Source organism: Syngnathus floridae, chromosome 11 (genome assembly GCF_059516105.1).
Source record: "Syngnathus floridae isolate MCC-2025c chromosome 11, RoL_Sflo_1.0, whole genome shotgun sequence".
Lineage (NCBI taxonomy): Eukaryota > Metazoa > Chordata > Actinopteri > Syngnathiformes > Syngnathidae > Syngnathus > Syngnathus floridae.
Genome location: NC_142423.1, coordinates 3469535 through 3487818, shown reverse-complemented (window position 1 = coordinate 3487818; position 18284 = coordinate 3469535). Strand labels below are relative to the sequence as shown.

The following is an 18284-nucleotide window of genomic DNA, read 5'->3' as shown; positions in this document are numbered from 1 at the left end:
TTGAGAGGCCTCTATTTCAAGTGTTCCATGAATAAACATGCACTGATACGAGGTCAAACGGTACAGAAAATAGATGGGAGGAAGTACTGACGGTAAACGATAGAAGGCAGTATAACCAGGTGTAGCAAACCAACAAAGAAGACATTCGTCTTGTAGAATTCAGCTGTGAGGAAGAGCAACAATGGCTGGACCACTGCAATTGTTTCAAATTGAGCGTCAAACCACTCAAATCGTCCAATGTCTGTTTGAAGACGACGACGTAGTTGACTTATGTCAACTCGATGAAGAGCTGGAGACTGACGGCCCAGTGTACAATGGTAATTTTTTCATGAAGAGAACTGTGTTTTAACTGGATTTTTTTTTTTAATATAAACTATAACCTGCATTTCACGTCGTTTTTATTATTTACATTCTAAGCGTACGCTCGCCGATACCCTTTATTTTCCACAGAGTCCAACTGTACTGTACACAAGACTTATATAAGTATACATTTAACAGTATTGAAACCGCTTACAGTAAAATGAAACCGAAATCTCAAGCGAGCGATGACCATTAAAATAAGGGCGTGTCTTCCTTGGGCAATGGATGGCTGATAAACTGAAAGACATAAACTCGTTCAAACTTGTTATTGTGAGCGCCACTCATTCATTTTCCTGACTTAACAGCTACTCTCCTTTTGTTTTCCAGAACAACACTTTGACCCAGTTACTGTAGCTGAAAGCCTGAAAAAAGTGGCCGAGTCTCTGACTAAAGATGCAGAATTTAACGCCGCTTTAAAGAGCTCAAGTGTGCTTTAGTAGAAGAGGTAGGCACACACAAATCATTGTTGCCACCCACTGAATCCTAAAAATAATTGCAAGGGTTATGTGCACTTTTATGCAGATATTGGGAATTGTATGTTTTTAAAGAAAACTTGCCAAGGTCAACAACAAGGATGTGATCAACCACTTCCAAATGCACTCACACTAAGTTCTAGCTCTGTACGAGACTGTATACACACAGATGATAACCAAACTAAGTATAAATATGAATAAATATGAATGCAAAAAAAAAAAAAAGGTAAAATATCACGTTACTCTGTTTGGATGTTGTTTCCTTTAAAAAAAAGATGTTTTGTTTCTGACAATTATTTCTATTCCCTCCAGGCCATGGAGGAAGCCTTTAGCTTTGGTGTGGACACCTGTTTGAAGGCTCAAACCTTTCAGAATGCGACTGACTTGGCTCCAGAAATTCAGGTCATCAAAGTTTGTTTTGCCTTCGGGCTTTTTGTGAAGCAATCCTGCCCTGAGCTGAAAACCAAAGCCCAGAGAGCTGTGACAGCATTACTCAACACCCGTGTTGCCACATGGGTAAATCAGCGAGGTGGATGGGTAAGCAGATTTATTTATTTACTTATTCATTCATTCATGTTGTCTTTTCGATGCTGTCAAGTGACTGCAAAAACACTCTTAAATACTGTAACAAGCCTGGCTCAACAGCAAGTCACAACACCAACAAACTTTGGGGAAAATAACTCAAACGGTTCAGGTCAATCAAAATGGTTTATTTCACAAACAGTACTAATAATATTTCAATACCAAAATGAATACCAGGTATGTTAATGTGAGTAAAAATCAGTGGTGTATGCAGTGCATAAATGTGAATGACTGGCTGGGTGGGAAGATGTTGCCATGTGTGAATCAAAGACAACTGATACTTTCTTGGTATTTTTTATTTTTAAAGTGACTCTACTGATTTGGTTCGACTCTGCAACTCTACTCACTTCTGTTTGGGGGGGGGTCATTTTTTCCATTTCCACACATTGAATGCATTATTAGCATAATAGTCATTCTTAACTGACAGTAAAAGTTGAAAATGTGATTGCATATGTTGGTTTATACACTTTCATTCTGCGCCGAGGTTTGTGTTTGAGTGCATTTCTTGCTTGTTTCCTTGTAGGAAAAGGTGAAAACGGATATAAGAGGCAATTGAAACATGTTTCACTGAGGAGGAAACCTACTTGAACAACAATGCTGCACCAAAAGCACTTGTGGAGCCTCATTATCAATCAAAAGCATACCAAATCTCAATTTTTGACAACGATGAGTAAGAAATCAAAATGTTAGATGCAGATGATGTCAAATTTAACATCCTGCCGCCTTACAAGCCCTCTGTTTATAGTTAAGTCCGTTCTTAACATACAATACTTCGTTATGGTGTTTAATTGATAAAGCGCGTTGTTTGCCTTAATGTCCCTCTAAAATTAGGTTCTTGTTCAAATTCTGTTGATTATACACTTTTGCTACAAAGCCTCCTGCCAAATGACTATTTTAAAATGCACTTGAAGCTGTGACTATAAATACTTGAAATTTGTCAATTTGTATTTTATAGAGCAAAAAATGACGTTTACAACATCCTATGTAATATTTACCATACAGGGAATAAAGTTTTTACGACGTCATTACCTATTGTAGGTAGCAAAATTAGCTTTTACTGTAGCATGCATATTACATCCTACTGTAGGGTTAGGTAACATTCCTATAAATATGTCATTCACACATGCACACACACACACACACAAACAATTTAATACTGATTGCAAGACAATAGTGACTTGAGTAAGATCAATAATTTGCTGTGCATTAAATTAATTTTAATTTAACTTGCATTAAAACACTTTTGCCTCATTTATTTTTCCAAATCCCTGAAGTGCTCTGGTAGTGCATAACAGAGGCAGTTGTGCATGAGACTGTTCACATTCATTTAAGGAGTTGCATTTGTTTATGTTTGCGCACAGTGGCACCCTTTATGTCTTAGGTAAACAATTACAAACATGTCGACAATGCGTTTTGCAAACTTGATCACTGTGTTGTACATTTAGACTCAAATAAATATACATTATCTACCGTTCATAGTGTGTTGTATGCTGTATTAAATAGCTTGACAGGGGCTATTTCACTTTAGAACAGTGCGGTATTGTACATGTCAGTGAATTCTTTTTAAAAAAATCACTGAATTAAGCAAAAGAACAAAATCTACAACAGTTGAAACATTACATTTCCTTTAGACGGCTTAGTTGTAGTTAACTCCAAATGCAGCCAGCAGAGGGAAGCACAATGCAGTAGATCCAGCCATTATCCACTGGCCCACAATTTTATTTGATCAAGCCGTTGTCTGTCGGTGAAAAAAATATATTGGCAACTTTATCAGACAGAAAGTGAATGAGTTTAGTTGTCATAGTTTTTATTCCGTATAAACACACAGGAAACACACACAAAGGAAAAATTTAAATTTTCCTTTTGAACTCTGATACGTATGTTGGTTCTTCTGTTGACGAGAAATGCAATTGATTTTCTTAGGGTGTTAAGTAATCAAGCTGTTTGCACACTAACTGCTAGTGTCAGGCCATGTGTACAAACACTTTGAAACGCATCAGGTAGCATATAGTTATTCCACTTTTAGGAATTACTGGATTAAATTTGTTACAATATTGCTAAGCAATCCTCTCGAATCCGATCCACATTACCTTTTTCCACATCGCCATCCCAAACATACAACAATTAATTGTTTTGTTGTCAGTATCCAGTCCATGAATGTAACTTTCAGGTAATCGTTCCAAAAAATGTCTTTTCTCATACAGTGTCCAAGGTTGTTTATTGAGTCAGCTTCTACTACGGTATTATAAGGCTAAAGTATTTGTACAAAGGCATTATTGTTGTTATTATTATTAGCTGATAGTGATATAAATATGTACCACTGTTTCCACAAATAAATAATAATATTCAAATACAATAATACACAGTTAAACCAGAAAATGAGCCAAATGTTGATTTGAGGGAATTTACGGGGTATCCTATAGCAGAAAATGACACAAGTGGCACACAATTGTAAGATGTTATTACTTTTTGAATTCTCCATTACGGAATGATTCAGATTCATACTCAATTATGCATTCAATGCTGATTATAAATTATATAAATATGGTCCAAAACTTTGTATTTCCTCACTAATTGTCAGGCATGTACATCATTTTCAAAATATATTGCAGTCTTTTGTCAATATCTTGTCATCTATAGCCAGAAGATACCCATTCATAAAAAAACACATGTTGATTTTAAATCCAAATTAAGCCAGGAATGGAATCATTTTAGGCTGAGTATACTTTTACAAATTCGCAATTTTTGAGGTGAGTCAAATCTGTTTAGTGACAAGAGATAAGTGCATAATCAAAGAGGTCTCCTATAATCGAAGTGCTTTCAGGGTGATGTAGTATTCCTCACAACAATCGATACACAATTGGAGTATACTTAAGAGAGGCATGGAAGTTTCAGGCTTGGCCGATAAGGATGCTATTTTAAGTCGCAGATAAACAAATCCGTTTCCCATGTGGTCACGCTTGCAACCTGCACACTTATAAAAGTATGTGACACTGATGGCTCATTCAACCTGAACACAGCTTGCCCAAAGTGCATCACTGACGATTCATTTATACATCCTTCCTCCATCATTGTCCCTCAAGCATCTGCTCGAATTTTGCTAAATTAGTGCTATGTTCCTGCCGCTCAAGCACACAATTATGGCTTGACCCGTCAATTGTTGAAAAAAAAAAAATAATTCAGTCACGAAGAGTTGTTTAAAATGCGGTACAACATCTTTGCAGTTATTCACATTGGCGGTAAGGCCCTTATCCCATATGACATCATCACCAAATTGTGGTGCTTGCTTGAGACATAAACAAAAACATTCCCAATATAAAACAAAAATATTCCCATCTGAGTCAGTCAGATTTATTGACTGTTTATCTTCATATGAGCATAGCTTTCATCCGTCTGACATCCTTTAAGAAAGGTCCTTTTCGGAATCCTTGATCCACCCACGTTACGGTTCACACATCATCGTCGTCATCGTCGTCATCGTGGTGCCTCAGCCTCCTCGCGGTATTCTGTATCCTCTGACTACCTCTTTGAGGAACCTGACCAACTTGATCCCGACAAAGAACGTACTGATTCCAAATTCTCCAGAAGGCCAAGCGGAATTTCTTAATGCGGAAAGCGTACACGATGGGATTGACGGCAGAATTGCCATGGGTCAGGAGGATGGCGATGAAAATCACGCTCGGTGGTTTGTCGCATTTGGGGCAGAAGAGTGTGATGCAGTTGTGGATGTGAAGGGGGAGCCAGCTAACGGCGAAGAGCAAAAGAACAAGAGCCAAGGACTTGGCAAGCTTCAGCTCCTTGCCGAAGTAATGACTGGGGTCTGCGTGGCTCACCGTTACCTGCGCAGAGACAAACACGATGTCGGCACATATCAAACCATTCAACTTGCCATTGATGCAAACATGGCCGCTGTTCCTCATTCTCACCTTCTTATTAAGCTGTTTATGAATCATGTAGAAAATCTCCACGTAGATGACGAGCATGAGGACCAGGGGGGGCAGCACCCAGCCGAAGAAATTGAAGTAGACCATGTAATCCATGCTGATGACTGTCTCAAACTGGCACTTCACCACCAGGTCGGTGCTGACGAGGGAACCGTTGTCACTGAGATGTTGTAAGTTATTCCATCCAAACATAGGCGTGAGGCCCACCAGGATGGACACCAGCCAGCACAACAACACGGCCGACCCGGCTCGCCGAGAGGTCACCACTCGTTTGTAGCTATGGTTACAGGAGAGAAGGTCGGACTGTTTAGAATTTCTGTACTGTAACATACTGAAAGTTACAGTTTATTAATTGTTGTCCTTGCGTTTCTGGACCAACCAGATGAAGAAGATGGAAGATTGTTGTTACATGGACTTAAAAGGAAATACTTGCCATAAATTCCTGCAGTTCATTTAGTATTGCCATCTGATCCCCCTCCTCCCAACGTTTCTGACCTCCTTCCCCTCATTTTCTCAATTTTGGAGGGAACTTGAAATGGTGGCATGTGTGTGTTGACTTCCATCTAACACAAATTTGAATGTGATTGGTGAAGTCTGGACACACATCCATAAATATTAAAATATTAGCCACCACTTGGGCAACCATATTATCTCGGGAGTTGTTTTTATTTGGTATTTTTAAAATATTATTGAGTCCCAAGGGTTATACTAGGTCACATCAGTGGTGGAAAAGAGTTTTGAAATGTTTGCCTTTTTTTCTATGATATTAGGCACCACTTGTGCAACCATATTATCTCAGCTTGTTTTTATGTAGCATTTTTGAAATATATTTGAGTTGAGTCACAAGGGTCATAGTAGGTCACATCAATGGTGGAAAATAGTTTTGAAACGTTATCTTTTTTTTTATATCCCACAAAATCTTGACACGTGAACAAGGGTGTGTAGACTTTTTTTTTTTTTTATCCAGTCGAAATTTTGCATGAAAAAGGCAAATTTCAAATCTAGATTGGGTTGAAGTCGTGACAATGATGTCCACGGGTGTGCCAGTTGCCAGTTTGAGAAATTATGTAAATCACCAAGCAGCCAGCATGAGCCTATTGACCAATCATGCATCCATCCTGTGTCAGAATATTCCCAGCCTTTTGTCACATGGGAAAACTTGAAGTGGATTGTCTTTTAGACTGGATATCAAAGTTTTACAAGAAAGCCACATTACAGTATAACAGTTCTGGTCAAAACACAATGCTCTGATTAATATTGAATTTGGTCAAACAAGATTTAAATGGAATAATTCATCAAATAAAGGCCTCGACAAAACAACATCCCCCAAGACCCCCTACCATGCCTGCTGGGACTGATCTACAACCACCTCGTTTTAAATTTGTCTTAATTTTGCACTCTTTTTTATTTTTACTTAGTTGCTTAATAAGTTGCACTCGGGCTAAGAGACAATGACGTTCAATATGACAAACTGCAGTCTTGATGCCTTGGCAACTAATTGCAATTAACCTCCCTTGTTCTTTGACTTCACGATGAGATGACATGGTGCGTGGCTTCAGACACAAAGGCGTCTGCTGCTCAGTGAAGATGTGCTCATCAAGTGGAGTCCCACCTACCTCATGGGTATTTTGACCCTCAGATAGCGGTCGATGGCGATGGCCAGGAGGGCCAGGATGGAACTTTGAGTGAGGACCAGCACGGTGCAAGCGACCGCCAGACAGCTGTAGAAGTGAGTCTCGAGTCCGATGCTGATAGTGATGGCGAGGGGGATGACGAGAGCCCCGACCGCAATGTCAGCCAAGGCCAGCGAAACGATGAAACAAAACGTGGTGTCCCGGAGCGAGCGGTTAATGCGCACGGCCCACACCACCATTACGTTGCCGATGACCGACGAGACGGCGATGAGCACCTCCATGCCAGTGTAGACAACCCACGGCCAAGACATTTTCGGGGAGACTGTCTGGGGGTGGGAGGCGTGCGCGCTCGTAGCGGAGCGGCCCGAACACTCCTGCGCTCGGAACAAACCTCCGACTGACTCAGTCAAGTAGAGCCAACAAATCCTTTGTTCCCCTGGGGTGTCCGCTTGAATTCATCTAGGGTCTTCTCTCTGGAACGCGGAGCCGCTAATCACACGCCAAACTTGTTCCGCACATGCTGCGAGGAGGCGTTCGAGGAGAAGGGTTGAGTGCTTCCCGCAGCTCCGGTGGAGAGTGAATGAGTCATTAAAGCTCCTTTCACAACAGAGGAGTTGAAATCTTGCATTCTGCGCCGCAAAGAAAGCGCACTCAAATGCAAGCGTTTTAAGAGTGGCTCACGCAGTTTCTGCGGGAACCTGAGTCATTGTTATTACATCTTATCGAGAAGACGTTTGTGTAATGCTGTTGTTATATTGTCTCGTTTCTTTAACTGGAATTTTTCAAAAGTCACGATGCATTGAGACCAGGCATGCTTTATCTATTTGTTGCTTTTATTCTGGAAGTTAAGATTTATTAATGCTATTATTATTCAATATTTGATTTTTGGGCAGCATGGTGTGGGAGTGGATGGAATATCTGCCTTGCAGTTTGGAGGTTCAAAGTTTGAATCCTGTGTGGAGGTTACATGTCACTGTTTTTTTGCAAGGGGTTTCTCCATGTCGTCCATCCAGGTTTGATGTCAAACTTTGCATTTGACATTTTAAAAAATGAATATGGGACAAGGGCGTTGACATCCATGGTATACTATACAGGCCTAATTGTTCAACATAATTGCAATTGTGCATAATTGGTTAGGTGTCCCATTACTATTGTCCACATATGGCAAATGAGATCTTTGGAGTAGATTCCCCACCTTAGTGAGAATATTACAATCAGAAGATGATTGATGGAGAGTCTCCTTTCCATCACCTTGAGTGTCGTTAAGGTCTTCGTGCTGGGAATGATTCATGAGTGTCTACTTGCTCAATCGTTTATCAGAAACTCATCTCTTACTTTTTACATGCCCACAAGATTAGTAGTCAGACAAGCCAGTGCAAGAGCAACTTTCCTCTTGTTTGCTCGTATTGCCTCATATCAAATTTGTGCAAATGAAGCATTAATTTGGTTTCAAATTGACCCAACTTTCTGGGTTGGTCCCATTTTCAACCCAAATTGGGTTGTTTTTGACCGGACAGTTTACTAAAAAGGTGTAGACTGTAGTTGAGACCATGACTTAGATGATAAATGAGCTGTCAAAATTAAAAGGCCGTCTCCTATTTCGTTTTCATAAGCTATCGGGGCAAAATGATTGATCTACTATCCCTTAGCATGCGTGACATTTTTGTTAAGTAAGGGCTAATGATCCCACCTTCATATTTCCAAGAGTAAAATCAATTTCTATAATAGACGATGATAATACTCGTGTTTGATGAAATGAAACACATTGCGTCCCCAGATTCTCCTTGGGTCCAATTGCGGTGAATCTTCGAAGGTGTGTTGGGTGTTGCTCCTCATCAACTATGTGCAGCCCTCCACAAATGAAGGGAAACTGTTCCGACATTTTTTTTCCCTGCTGGGATGAGGCGAGCGTCACGAGGACTTTATTTGCTCACGGCAGGCTGGGTGAGAACGTGAGTGAAGATGAAATGTTCCTAAGTGTGCACTGCAGAGCTCCCCAGGGGAGAACAAAATAAATAATCTCGAGCTCAGCCAAATGTTTGCTTTTAACACGACAATCCCAAGCCACAGCGTTCGGTGCACCTTATAATTGTAGTTTTAAGAGGTGTAGAGGTGATGTGTAAAATGATGAATATTGTCTGCAGAGGTCAAAAGATGTCAAATTCCAAAGAGCCCAAAGCAAATATATTCCAAAAACACTAAAGTGTGATATAATGCAGAAAGCTTACAGTGGAGGCATTAAAATTCATTCCGATGCAAATGTTCACATAAAATGAGTAGTTTGGCGTGGTGTCCAATTGATTTAATGCACTGGTGGTAGATACATTTACAACATGGCTGTTAAAACGTCTTGTGCTTTTATAACATTGGAGAAAAAGGCATTTTTTAGAAGTCATTTTAGCTGTAAAGAACTGCATGTCAAGTCAGCGATGGGAATAACGTTTTTTTAACTTAATTGAGTTTTGTTGAATTGATAAAAAAAGTCACATTACATTTTGAAGAAGAAGCAAAAACCGATGCATTTTTTTTTCCATCCTCAGGCTACTGGAGCAAAAGAAAACCGGCACGAGGTCATTAATGGCGCCGTCTGCATCATCCCATGGAATGGAACGTGGAAGGTGATTTGGCGACAAGGTGCAATTCCAGGTTAGTTTGAGTAGGCAAATGATGTTGATCAGAACTCCACTTGTCTCACTCCAATTTCACACATACAAACACACACACACACGATCACTCACACTCATACACAAACAAGGGTAGGGCTCAATTAAGGAGAAAATTCTGGAAGCCAGACACATCAGCCGCACATGATTCAAATGTGGTTAACTGATGCATACCGTGCTCATCAGCAAATTTGAATCAGAGATGGATTTTGTCAAAGGGATTTTTAATATTTTGATGAGCACCAAATCCATAACGCACCACTGATACAGTTTTCATATTCAATCTCATTATGTTGCACAAGTGGTAGTAACGTGTATGTCTCTATTCTTTTATTCCGAGAAGCCACAGTGAGAAAATAGGCCAAAGAATGGGCTCACACAGGATTAGATTTTATCGAGTGACATCTTGACAATAGTGACTTATCATCCGTCTACTTCCTGTGGGAGTGAGCTTCTTCTAGTGAAATGACTTATTCATCCTTATATTGCAGCTGTCAAACGTAATGCCGAGGTGTTCCCAAAAAAAAAAAAATCACCTGAATTTGATGTTGCGGCCGGAAAGACATTGACAAGGAAAAGACATTTTGAGTCACATTATGGCAAGTCTGTACTGGCGTTTAACCATTTAGTGCATGAAAATCTGAAGTGATTGTATCTGGAAAGGTATCGAATGCAATTGAATTGCTTTCCCACTGGCAAACAATCTTTTTTTCTGAAGAAAGGATGCTTGTATGAAATTGAAGATGTGTCATTCCAAATGAAAAAAAAAAGCATTTCAGATTGTTTGTGACCTAAGAGTTAGTGTTAAAGACATTTTATGCATGGATCTCCTTTGATGGTGCAGGTGTACCTAATATTTTGACCGATACGTGTAACACAGATGTTACTTTTAAATTCAGTCGAGGGGAAAATCAAAAAAGCTCCTGCTTAGCATTGCATGCATGACTTAAATGCAAATTATGACAAATAAATAAGTAATCACAAGTTAGCAATGCTGCTGCTGAGATAATGCTCAATCTCCATTTTAATCAGTCTAATTAGATAAAAATGCAAAATTGATCTGATTAGACAATTCACACTGTGCTCCATTAGAGGTTCCTCTTTTCCTCACATTGGTTGTCGTGTTGTTTACTTGGCTCCGTGACACTGGAGATTGATTGACAGGTCACGGACGTGTTTTGTACTCTTTGACATAAACAGAGGAGACACGGCATCTCCTCCGCTCTCCGCCTCAGTAGAGGTGGCGGATTTAAAATGCCGGTGCAGATTCCAATCTGCCCGACTTGAAATTACATCATGGTTGTTGTCTGTGAAGTATTGATCATTGCCACACGCTGCCTTTCTCCATTTGTTGATAGCCTCTCGCCAATGAAAAGGGTGTAATGGAACCAAAACATTTGCACAATCTTTTTCCCGGTGGAAAATAATGGAAATTGAGTTGATTTTTCTAACTGTCACTATCATAAAACTTGGGACATGTATTACATCGCATTCAAAAAATATTTTTTTGTAACTTTTTGTTCCACTGTCATATACTTTGGATTTGTGATTTGTCAATATGAATATTCTCATTACACAATGACCATGAAAAAAATAGTACAGGAATTAATTTAAAAATAGCATCAAAACTAATGTCCTGAATCAGAAAAAAAATGTCCAGAAATGCAACCATTTGATTTAGTTCGTTAATTTCTGATGATTTGGAGGGATGTTAAAAAAAAAATGAAAGGATTTTTTTTTTTTTTTTTTATCTAAGAGCTTTATGATTTATTGCAGTCTTGTAATGAGAATAACAAATATATCAGCCCACTAAATTATAGTGACAAATAATTTTATTATTCCGGTTTGATGGTTAAGCAACATTTGGCAGATGGCCACGCAGTTGCCTCTAATGTCATTTCATGGCCTCCACCACGACAAAGAACTGCAGCGAGTGAATGGCCGCTATTCTGAAGACCACTCAGATTGGATTGACGCTGTCAGAGAGTTATTAAATGAATTAGCTTTTATGATGAGGAAAAAAAGCATCATTGAAATTGTAATTGAAAATCATTGTAGATTTTTTTTTTTTTTTTTTGCCTCTTTCAGCAGATTCTAGCTCAATCACATACAGTCATTTAGTACCAGAGTCTGAGTTGAAGTGTCCTTCTGAGCCAGGAACCCATTTGAGGATTTGAGAAGGCATCATTAATTTTGCAACTAGCTCCTCTGGTCACCATAATTGAACGAAAAACAACATGATTTGGTTTTGATGGTGGCCATTTCACCACCTGCGCATGGCTGATTATGAAGGTAAATTGTTTCAGGCCAATCCGTTGCAACATTCTGGGCTTTATTACCCTTGCATGTGCGCAGGTGCTCGGGATATAATTGTGACATTTTGCTCTTGCGCTGTGCATCGTAAAAGGTTTTAAAAGGTTTTAAAACATCTGCCAAGAGCTTTATGTCATTTGAATTTATGCTTCAAGCAGCTGTTTGGTCGCTTAAGATTGATGCCAAGGTAGATTGAAACGTGTCAGGACTCCTGGAATCCTGACTAACAAAAAATTGTACTCTGTAAATAGCCTTTTTTTTTTTTTTTTTTTTTTTTTTTTTTTGCCAATTGGGGAATGATGTAAATTTGCATTATGAGCGGTGTCTGACTTTGCATTCTGAATTGGAGTTAAACATGAATTAATTCAGACTGAAGTTGAACAAATCGATATTGACCTGTTTTACTTTTTTTTTTTTTTTTTTTTAATCCTCTCTCACCTGCACCCCCGCTTGCTTTTTCCTCTCCCTTTCTCACATATCCACTGTGACAGGCTGAGCTTCAAAGCTCATTGTGATGCAGCCTGCAACATCCCCGGACCACAACAGAATTCTTCCTGACTGCTGGACTGACCTCTATGTTCCAGATGTCCTTTGTTGGGTGCGTATTACTGCATAATCACTACCTATTCCAATTAAATTGAAATGTACCATAATTATGCAGAATGGAAGCCCGAACAGCAAAGTCGTGCGTTTTTTCATCATCTGTCGCAGTATAATTTGTTTTCCTATTGTCTATCCCAGAGGACTCACCTAAATGTCATCAACAAAATGTCCCTTTGAGGACGAGCCAACAGCTGATAAGCTAAGTGCATTTTTGACATTCACCATATTGCTGTCTCACAGCCTCATAAACTTCACTATAATGTCCCTTATTAGGTTATTTCACATTTAAAAGAGCCTCAAGGAGCCTGTTCAATGAAGAGTAAAGAATTATACTATGTCACGTGATTCCCTCCAGCAGCAGCAGTTGTAAATTTTATGGCTTCCAGAGGTGCTGTCTTCAAAAGGCAAAGCTGCAGCAAGAAGTTTCACAGAAATACAAAACATCCCACCCTTTAAAATTGTGACAAATTCCAGTTTCTTTCAATTCCTGACATCAGTTTGAAACATTGTCTGCCTAGTGATGCAGAAAGTCCCAGTGAGCGCTTGTCTTCAGGGGAAGCAGTCCAAGACGGCCTCTGCCTTCTTGTCCCGGCTTCACCCGAGTTCATTGCCTCGACTGTGACTAATCGAATCGACCCATCTCAGTGACTGACTGGGCTAACGTTTTAATTGACACTCAGGAGATGATGGAACAGAATTTTTATCATGTAACAGAAAATCACTTGGCTTGTGACCAGACAGTTAAAGTCAGTTGGCTAATTGCAGGTGCAACTTTACATCATCCACACATGGAGCTCTTTCTTCTAAATGTACTTTGCATGCGCTGATCTTTTGCATGGACTCCAATTGGTCTAAATTTCAAGTCACCAGATTGTCCAGCGCGCCAGGGGATGTGCAGTAGAAAACGCTCGTCTCTGATGACCTCTAAGAAGGAAAGGAGAGGAGGCCCAATCACCACAACACCCAAAACCATTCAAGCTGTTCTGCTGCAGTGAACCTTGTCGCTCAACTTTGGCCAAAGCCGCAAGCTTGTTAGTGAGTATGCTCTTTTATGAAGCTTCTGTCCTAATGAGGTTCAATAGACTCTGTGTCTAATGAACCATGACTCCCACATTCTCCTGCCCAATTTTTTTGAATCACGTCACATCAAGTAGAATGCATGTTGAGGTTCATAAAAGGTATGTGAATACCAAAGCACATCGTTTTTAGTTTGTTTTATACATCAGATAAAAAAAATAGGTTAGGGTTTTGAAGTAAGTTTTCAAACTCGGGTTAGATGATGAGGAGATAAGTTATAAAATGTCAATGTCCGTAAAACATTATGATGGCAGGAGTGTCAAGGTGCGGGCTGGAGTGCAGAGGTGGGATTTGACAGATGAAGAGAGATGAAGCAAAGAAAGTGAGTTAGATGTTTTTACTTTTTCAAATCAGTGGATAAAGCTATTTAGAAGTATAAAAACAAAAATAGAAGAAAGAAAAAAAAACAATCCAAGCATTTCCTTTTTCCTGAAGCCAAGGAGTTAAATGAGGGGTGTGTTGATATTTGTTCCGAGTTGTGTAATCCCATTAACGACCTATTCGTTTTGTCGTACTCATAATCCCTTACAAGGAGATTAATGTTTCAATTAGTCGACATGGCAAGTTTAATTATTGCAAAACTAAAATCTATTTACAGCACCACAGGCTTTGGGCTACTCTGAATTATGAATGTGAAGAATTCAGACCTTCACAGGACAAGCAAACATTTGAAATGAAAAATGAAGTAAGCCAAAAATGATTTAATGTCTCCAAAATGATTAATTTATAAACATTTAACAAACAAATGAAATTTATTTGTCTCTAGAGTGATTACTATTTCATGAGAGCTGATAAAATAGGCAGCAAATGTTAATACTGGACTGGAATTTTACAATTTGATTCAAATTAAGAATGAAACTTGAGCTTTTTTTGAGGAAACAGAATCGATTATGTATAGTAAAAAATGTTTTTGTAAAAAACTGAACACGTATAGTAAGGTTTTTTTTTAGTAAAATATATATTTTACTTTTTATATATTTTTTTTATATTTATAGGGAACTACGTTTATGGGAGAAGGACTTCTCAGATAGAGCTGCAACAAGAATTTGAATAATCAGCCAACACAAGGTAACATAAAGATTCTTAGCTACTTTAATATAGCCTGCTACTGGGTCAAGGATGAACACAGCCACTGATGCGCTTACGATTACTTTATTGAACAAAATGTAACAAAATAAAAACTTATTAAGCACATTCATACTTTAAGTGTAACAACCACGAGTGATGCCCGGGGACTCGACGCCCAGACCGGCTAACCTGAACTAACTCATTTGCTGACCCACACATCATCAGGCGAATACTACAGTGTAGGATAGTGACCCCTAGTGGAGAAAAAATACCAGCACTTCTCATGTGTATTTTGCATTGGTCTTGTGGTTAGATATTACGCTAAAGCTAATTTTACGCAATGGCTCAAATGATTGAAGAGATAATTAGTAGAAGAATCAAGTCCTAATAACTGCAGGTCTTTTCTCAGGGCAAAATAATACACTGTAGCATTGAAACAAAACATTCAGATACACACTGTCCCATCTGGAGATGGACATTTGACAGAATTTCCTTGATTGAAAAATGAATGAAAAATGAATACAAATTAAAAAAAAATGAAGTAATCTGCAACTGCTACTTTATAAATGTTCTAAATGTAGTCACTCTCAAATGAATGTTCTTGTTTTGGTGCTAGTGTCATTATTGAACTACTATAACAATACCGGCAGAAGTTTCTATAACATGCCTTGACTTCACCACCACCCCAACTCCAGAAATACAATAGAGATTTTAAAAAGTAAAAAATATTGATCATTTCCCCCCATTGAGCAAGGAAATCCAGTCACATTCCCATTTCCAGTTTCAAGGAATGTGTGAAAGAATTGATTTTTGTTTTTTATTTTAAGCCTTCTTAAAATGTAACTGTAAAACTTTACATTTTTTGAATTTTCTTGTGTCAATGTAAAATTTAGGAACCTGATAAAGATCAATGACATGATCATGAAATGAATAAGTGTTATGTTACAAACATATTTACACATTTTCAAAGTCAGTACAAAAATCTTACTAAATGGCAGCAACTGTTTTCGTAAACAAAAAAAAACCACATGGATGTGATTCCCAAAGAAGGCTGGCTCCTCAGCGGCATCATTGCCCTGAAAAATAGGTCCCCTCCCGACTATGCGTCTGGAGATGCCGTTTGATTTTGTCCGAGCGACTGAAGCACTTGCCGCACACGGGGCAGCTGTACGGCTTTTCCCCCGTGTGGATCCTCATGTGCACTTTGAGGTGAGCCATCTGGGTGAACCCTTTGCCACAAATCTGGCAGCGGAAGGGTTTCTCCCCAGTGTGGCTCCGCTGGTGCTCCTGCAGTCGTCCTGCGGAGCTGCAGCACTTCCCGCACACGCCGCAGCGGTAAGGTTTCTCCCGCGTGTGCACCTGCACGTGCACGTGCAAATGACCCACATGGCTGAAGGCCTCGCCGCAAACCTTGCAGCAGAAGGACGACATGTGGCCTTGGAGGGGGGATTTCGGATGGGGGCACTCCACGGCGTTGGCTTCTTGGTTGCGCGTATGAGATGCCGGTCCCCTGTTTGCCACAGATTCGTTTCCCTTAGCACCAACCATCTGTCTGCCATTTTCCACCCCGATGTCAATGTTGTTCTCATTTGCACAGTTTGGGTTGACTGGTGCGAGGGGCTGCCCGCCGTTGTTGGATGACACTGGGCCCCTGTGGCTGCCTCCACTCTCTGCCTTCACGTGCCTCGAGGAGCTCCGGGAACCAGGATCCTGGTCCCTGTTCTCCACGCCTTGACTCTGGGGTGGGGCGGACGTGTGTAGGGCAGACGTGTGTGGGGCAGACGTGTGTGGGGCAGACGTGTGTGGGGCAGACGTGTGTGGGGCGTCCTGCGCGTACTCATTTGCGACATGCGCGGGGGAGAACATGTTTTCTGAAGTGCTGCAAGAGCCATGGGCATGGAGCTCTCCTTGATTGGGCCGCAGTTCTCCCTTGTCCTTGATCTGAATTGGAATACGCTCTTCATGTCCCATGCTGGGACTCCACTCACGCCGTGGATGCTCGCCATCCTCTTCTTCGAGCAACGCCATTGATGGGCGGTCTGAGTACAAAATCAGCAGAGACCCAAGTTAGGCAAATGACTCAATTATGCTAAGGGTACCTCAACAAGCGAGAACATTGATCATTCTGATTTGTAATTCGTTTACAATAGTTTTTTTGTGACTTTGAGAGTTTTATTGAAGCCCTAAATAACGTTTAAAAAGTGATTAAACATACAATAAAGTGTTTAAAAATACAATATAGGGTTTTTAAAGTCTTATGCGGATATCGTAAAAATATTAACTCCACATCGTGGATTTTCATCTATCGTCTTTGAACCAATTATCAGCGATAAACGAGGGATCATTGTATACACATCTCTTCACACAATATTGTGTATGTTTTAGTGTTCTACATGAACTTGTGTCGTTACGTCGCAGTCACTCACAATAGTTAACTATTTTGACCGCATAAATTCAAGTCGTTCTTAATTAGATGTGGATGAAATAAACGGTTAAAAAACGAAGGCTTTAAAAGTTAAATTAGCACTTGCTGTGTACCGTAAGTGAAAGAAGATCCAAGACAAGACACACACAAAAAATAAAGCATTTGTGTGTTGCCTGTGTCTACTTATAAGTGTTAAAAATGTAGACGAGCTAACAAGTTCGCTAACAAACAAAGGTTGCTAAAGCGCTAGCAGCTCCACAACAGTAGTTGCTAACGTCAACTAGCGGCTAATGATGACTTAGTGGAGAGTAGCTATGTTTATTTTGGGGGTGCTATTTTTATTTTCTATTTTTTTTTTTACAACTAGCACCCAACGATAACCCGTATGTATGTGAAGAAAGGAATCGTGCAAATGTTAGCTTCTGGTGGAGCTAACCTGGCCATATTTCAATCCCTGCATCTCGCAGCCTGCGTCTCAGATGGTCGTTCTCCCGCTCCCGGATTGCTATTTCCTCCTGGTACTCCAAAATTGTGTCCTCTACAGACTTGTAGATCTCCTGCGCAGCAAGCATGAGCCGCTCGGTCAGGAAGACGTTCAAAAACTGCAGTTTGGTCATCGTCCAGGACTACGCGGAGGATCGCTCCCTCTCCACCATCCAAAAGGAACCGAAAAAAAGATGAGTCTCTCGGTCACGTGACAATCTCCAATCGTTTCTTCCTTTTGCCTCAGTCTACTTTGCTTTTGTCTAAAGTAACATCAGAATATTATATTATGCGACGAAAAAACAATTTTTTTGTCTGATTGTTTCATTCTGGTTTGTGTTTTTAAATAAAGTTGATACGATGTTGGGTTATTTTGGAAAACCCGTCGATGAGACAAAAACTAATTTGAGAAGTATCTTTGATACAGTATCATACAAATGGAAAATAAAAAATATTATCACGCACATTCTTTGTCTATAGTCAAATAATTATGTTATATGGAGAGCCCCATATATTGATCTTTTTTGTGGAAAATCTGTTCCTATCTTTCAAGAGCAGTGAGTGATGAGTTTTGTCTTCTCTGTAAGCTACATTATATTATTTATTATATTATATATATATATATATAATACATTCCACATTGATGTATACTGTTCTCC

General features: G+C 39.7%; 2 protein-coding genes and 1 pseudogene across 3 annotated transcripts; 1 reads left to right on the top strand and 2 right to left on the bottom strand.

Annotated features, from left to right (window-relative positions):
• The first annotated feature begins 118 nt into the window (after window positions 1-118).
• On the top strand, window positions 119-17996 carry LOC148390352 (uncharacterized; annotated as a pseudogene). Its single transcript, XR_015861197.1, has 8 exons — window positions 119-317; window positions 688-805; window positions 1146-1370; window positions 9534-9639; window positions 12461-12567; window positions 12711-13607; window positions 14645-14717; window positions 17687-17996. The product of XR_015861197.1 is annotated as an uncharacterized LOC148390352 (transcript).
• Window positions 3202-7669, bottom strand: LOC148390354 (adenosine receptor A1-like). The gene is made up of 3 exons (XM_088388969.1): window positions 6976-7669; window positions 5342-5636; window positions 3202-5254 (listed from the first exon to the last, which is right to left on the bottom strand). The coding sequence occupies exons 1-3, from the start codon at window positions 7302-7304 to the stop codon at window positions 4865-4867; spliced, it is 1014 nt and encodes a 337-aa protein (XP_088245095.1). The 5' UTR covers window positions 7305-7669; the 3' UTR covers window positions 3202-4864.
• On the bottom strand, window positions 14786-17843 carry LOC148390353 (uncharacterized). Its single transcript, XM_088388964.1, has 2 exons — window positions 17579-17843; window positions 14786-16756 (listed from the first exon to the last, which is right to left on the bottom strand). Exons 1-2 carry the CDS (start codon window positions 17757-17759, stop codon window positions 15786-15788), a joined length of 1152 nt encoding a protein of 383 aa, XP_088245090.1. The 5' UTR covers window positions 17760-17843; the 3' UTR covers window positions 14786-15785.
• Window positions 17997-18284: the final 288 nt, after the last annotated feature.

What these genes read in the sequence shown, in the direction of transcription:
- LOC148390354 (XM_088388969.1), bottom strand. Translation starts at nt 7,304, where the DNA reads ATGTCTTGGCCGTGGGTTGTCTACACTGGCATGGAGGTGCTCATCGCC. An exon ending in AGGGTCAAAATACCCATGAG is followed by an intron (nt 5,637 to 6,975) that starts GTAGGTGGGACT and finishes CTGTAACCATAG; the next exon opens with CTACAAACGAGTGGTGACCT. An exon ending in ATAAACAGCTTAATAAGAAG is followed by an intron (nt 5,255 to 5,341) that starts GTGAGAATGAGG and finishes GTCTCTGCGCAG; the next exon opens with GTAACGGTGAGCCACGCAGA.
- LOC148390353 (XM_088388964.1), bottom strand. Translation starts at nt 17,759, where the DNA reads ATGACCAAACTGCAGTTTTTGAACGTCTTCCTGACCGAGCGGCTCATG. An exon ending in AGGGATTGAAATATGGCCAG is followed by an intron (nt 16,757 to 17,578) that starts GTTAGCTCCACC and finishes TTTTGTACTCAG; the next exon opens with ACCGCCCATCAATGGCGTTG.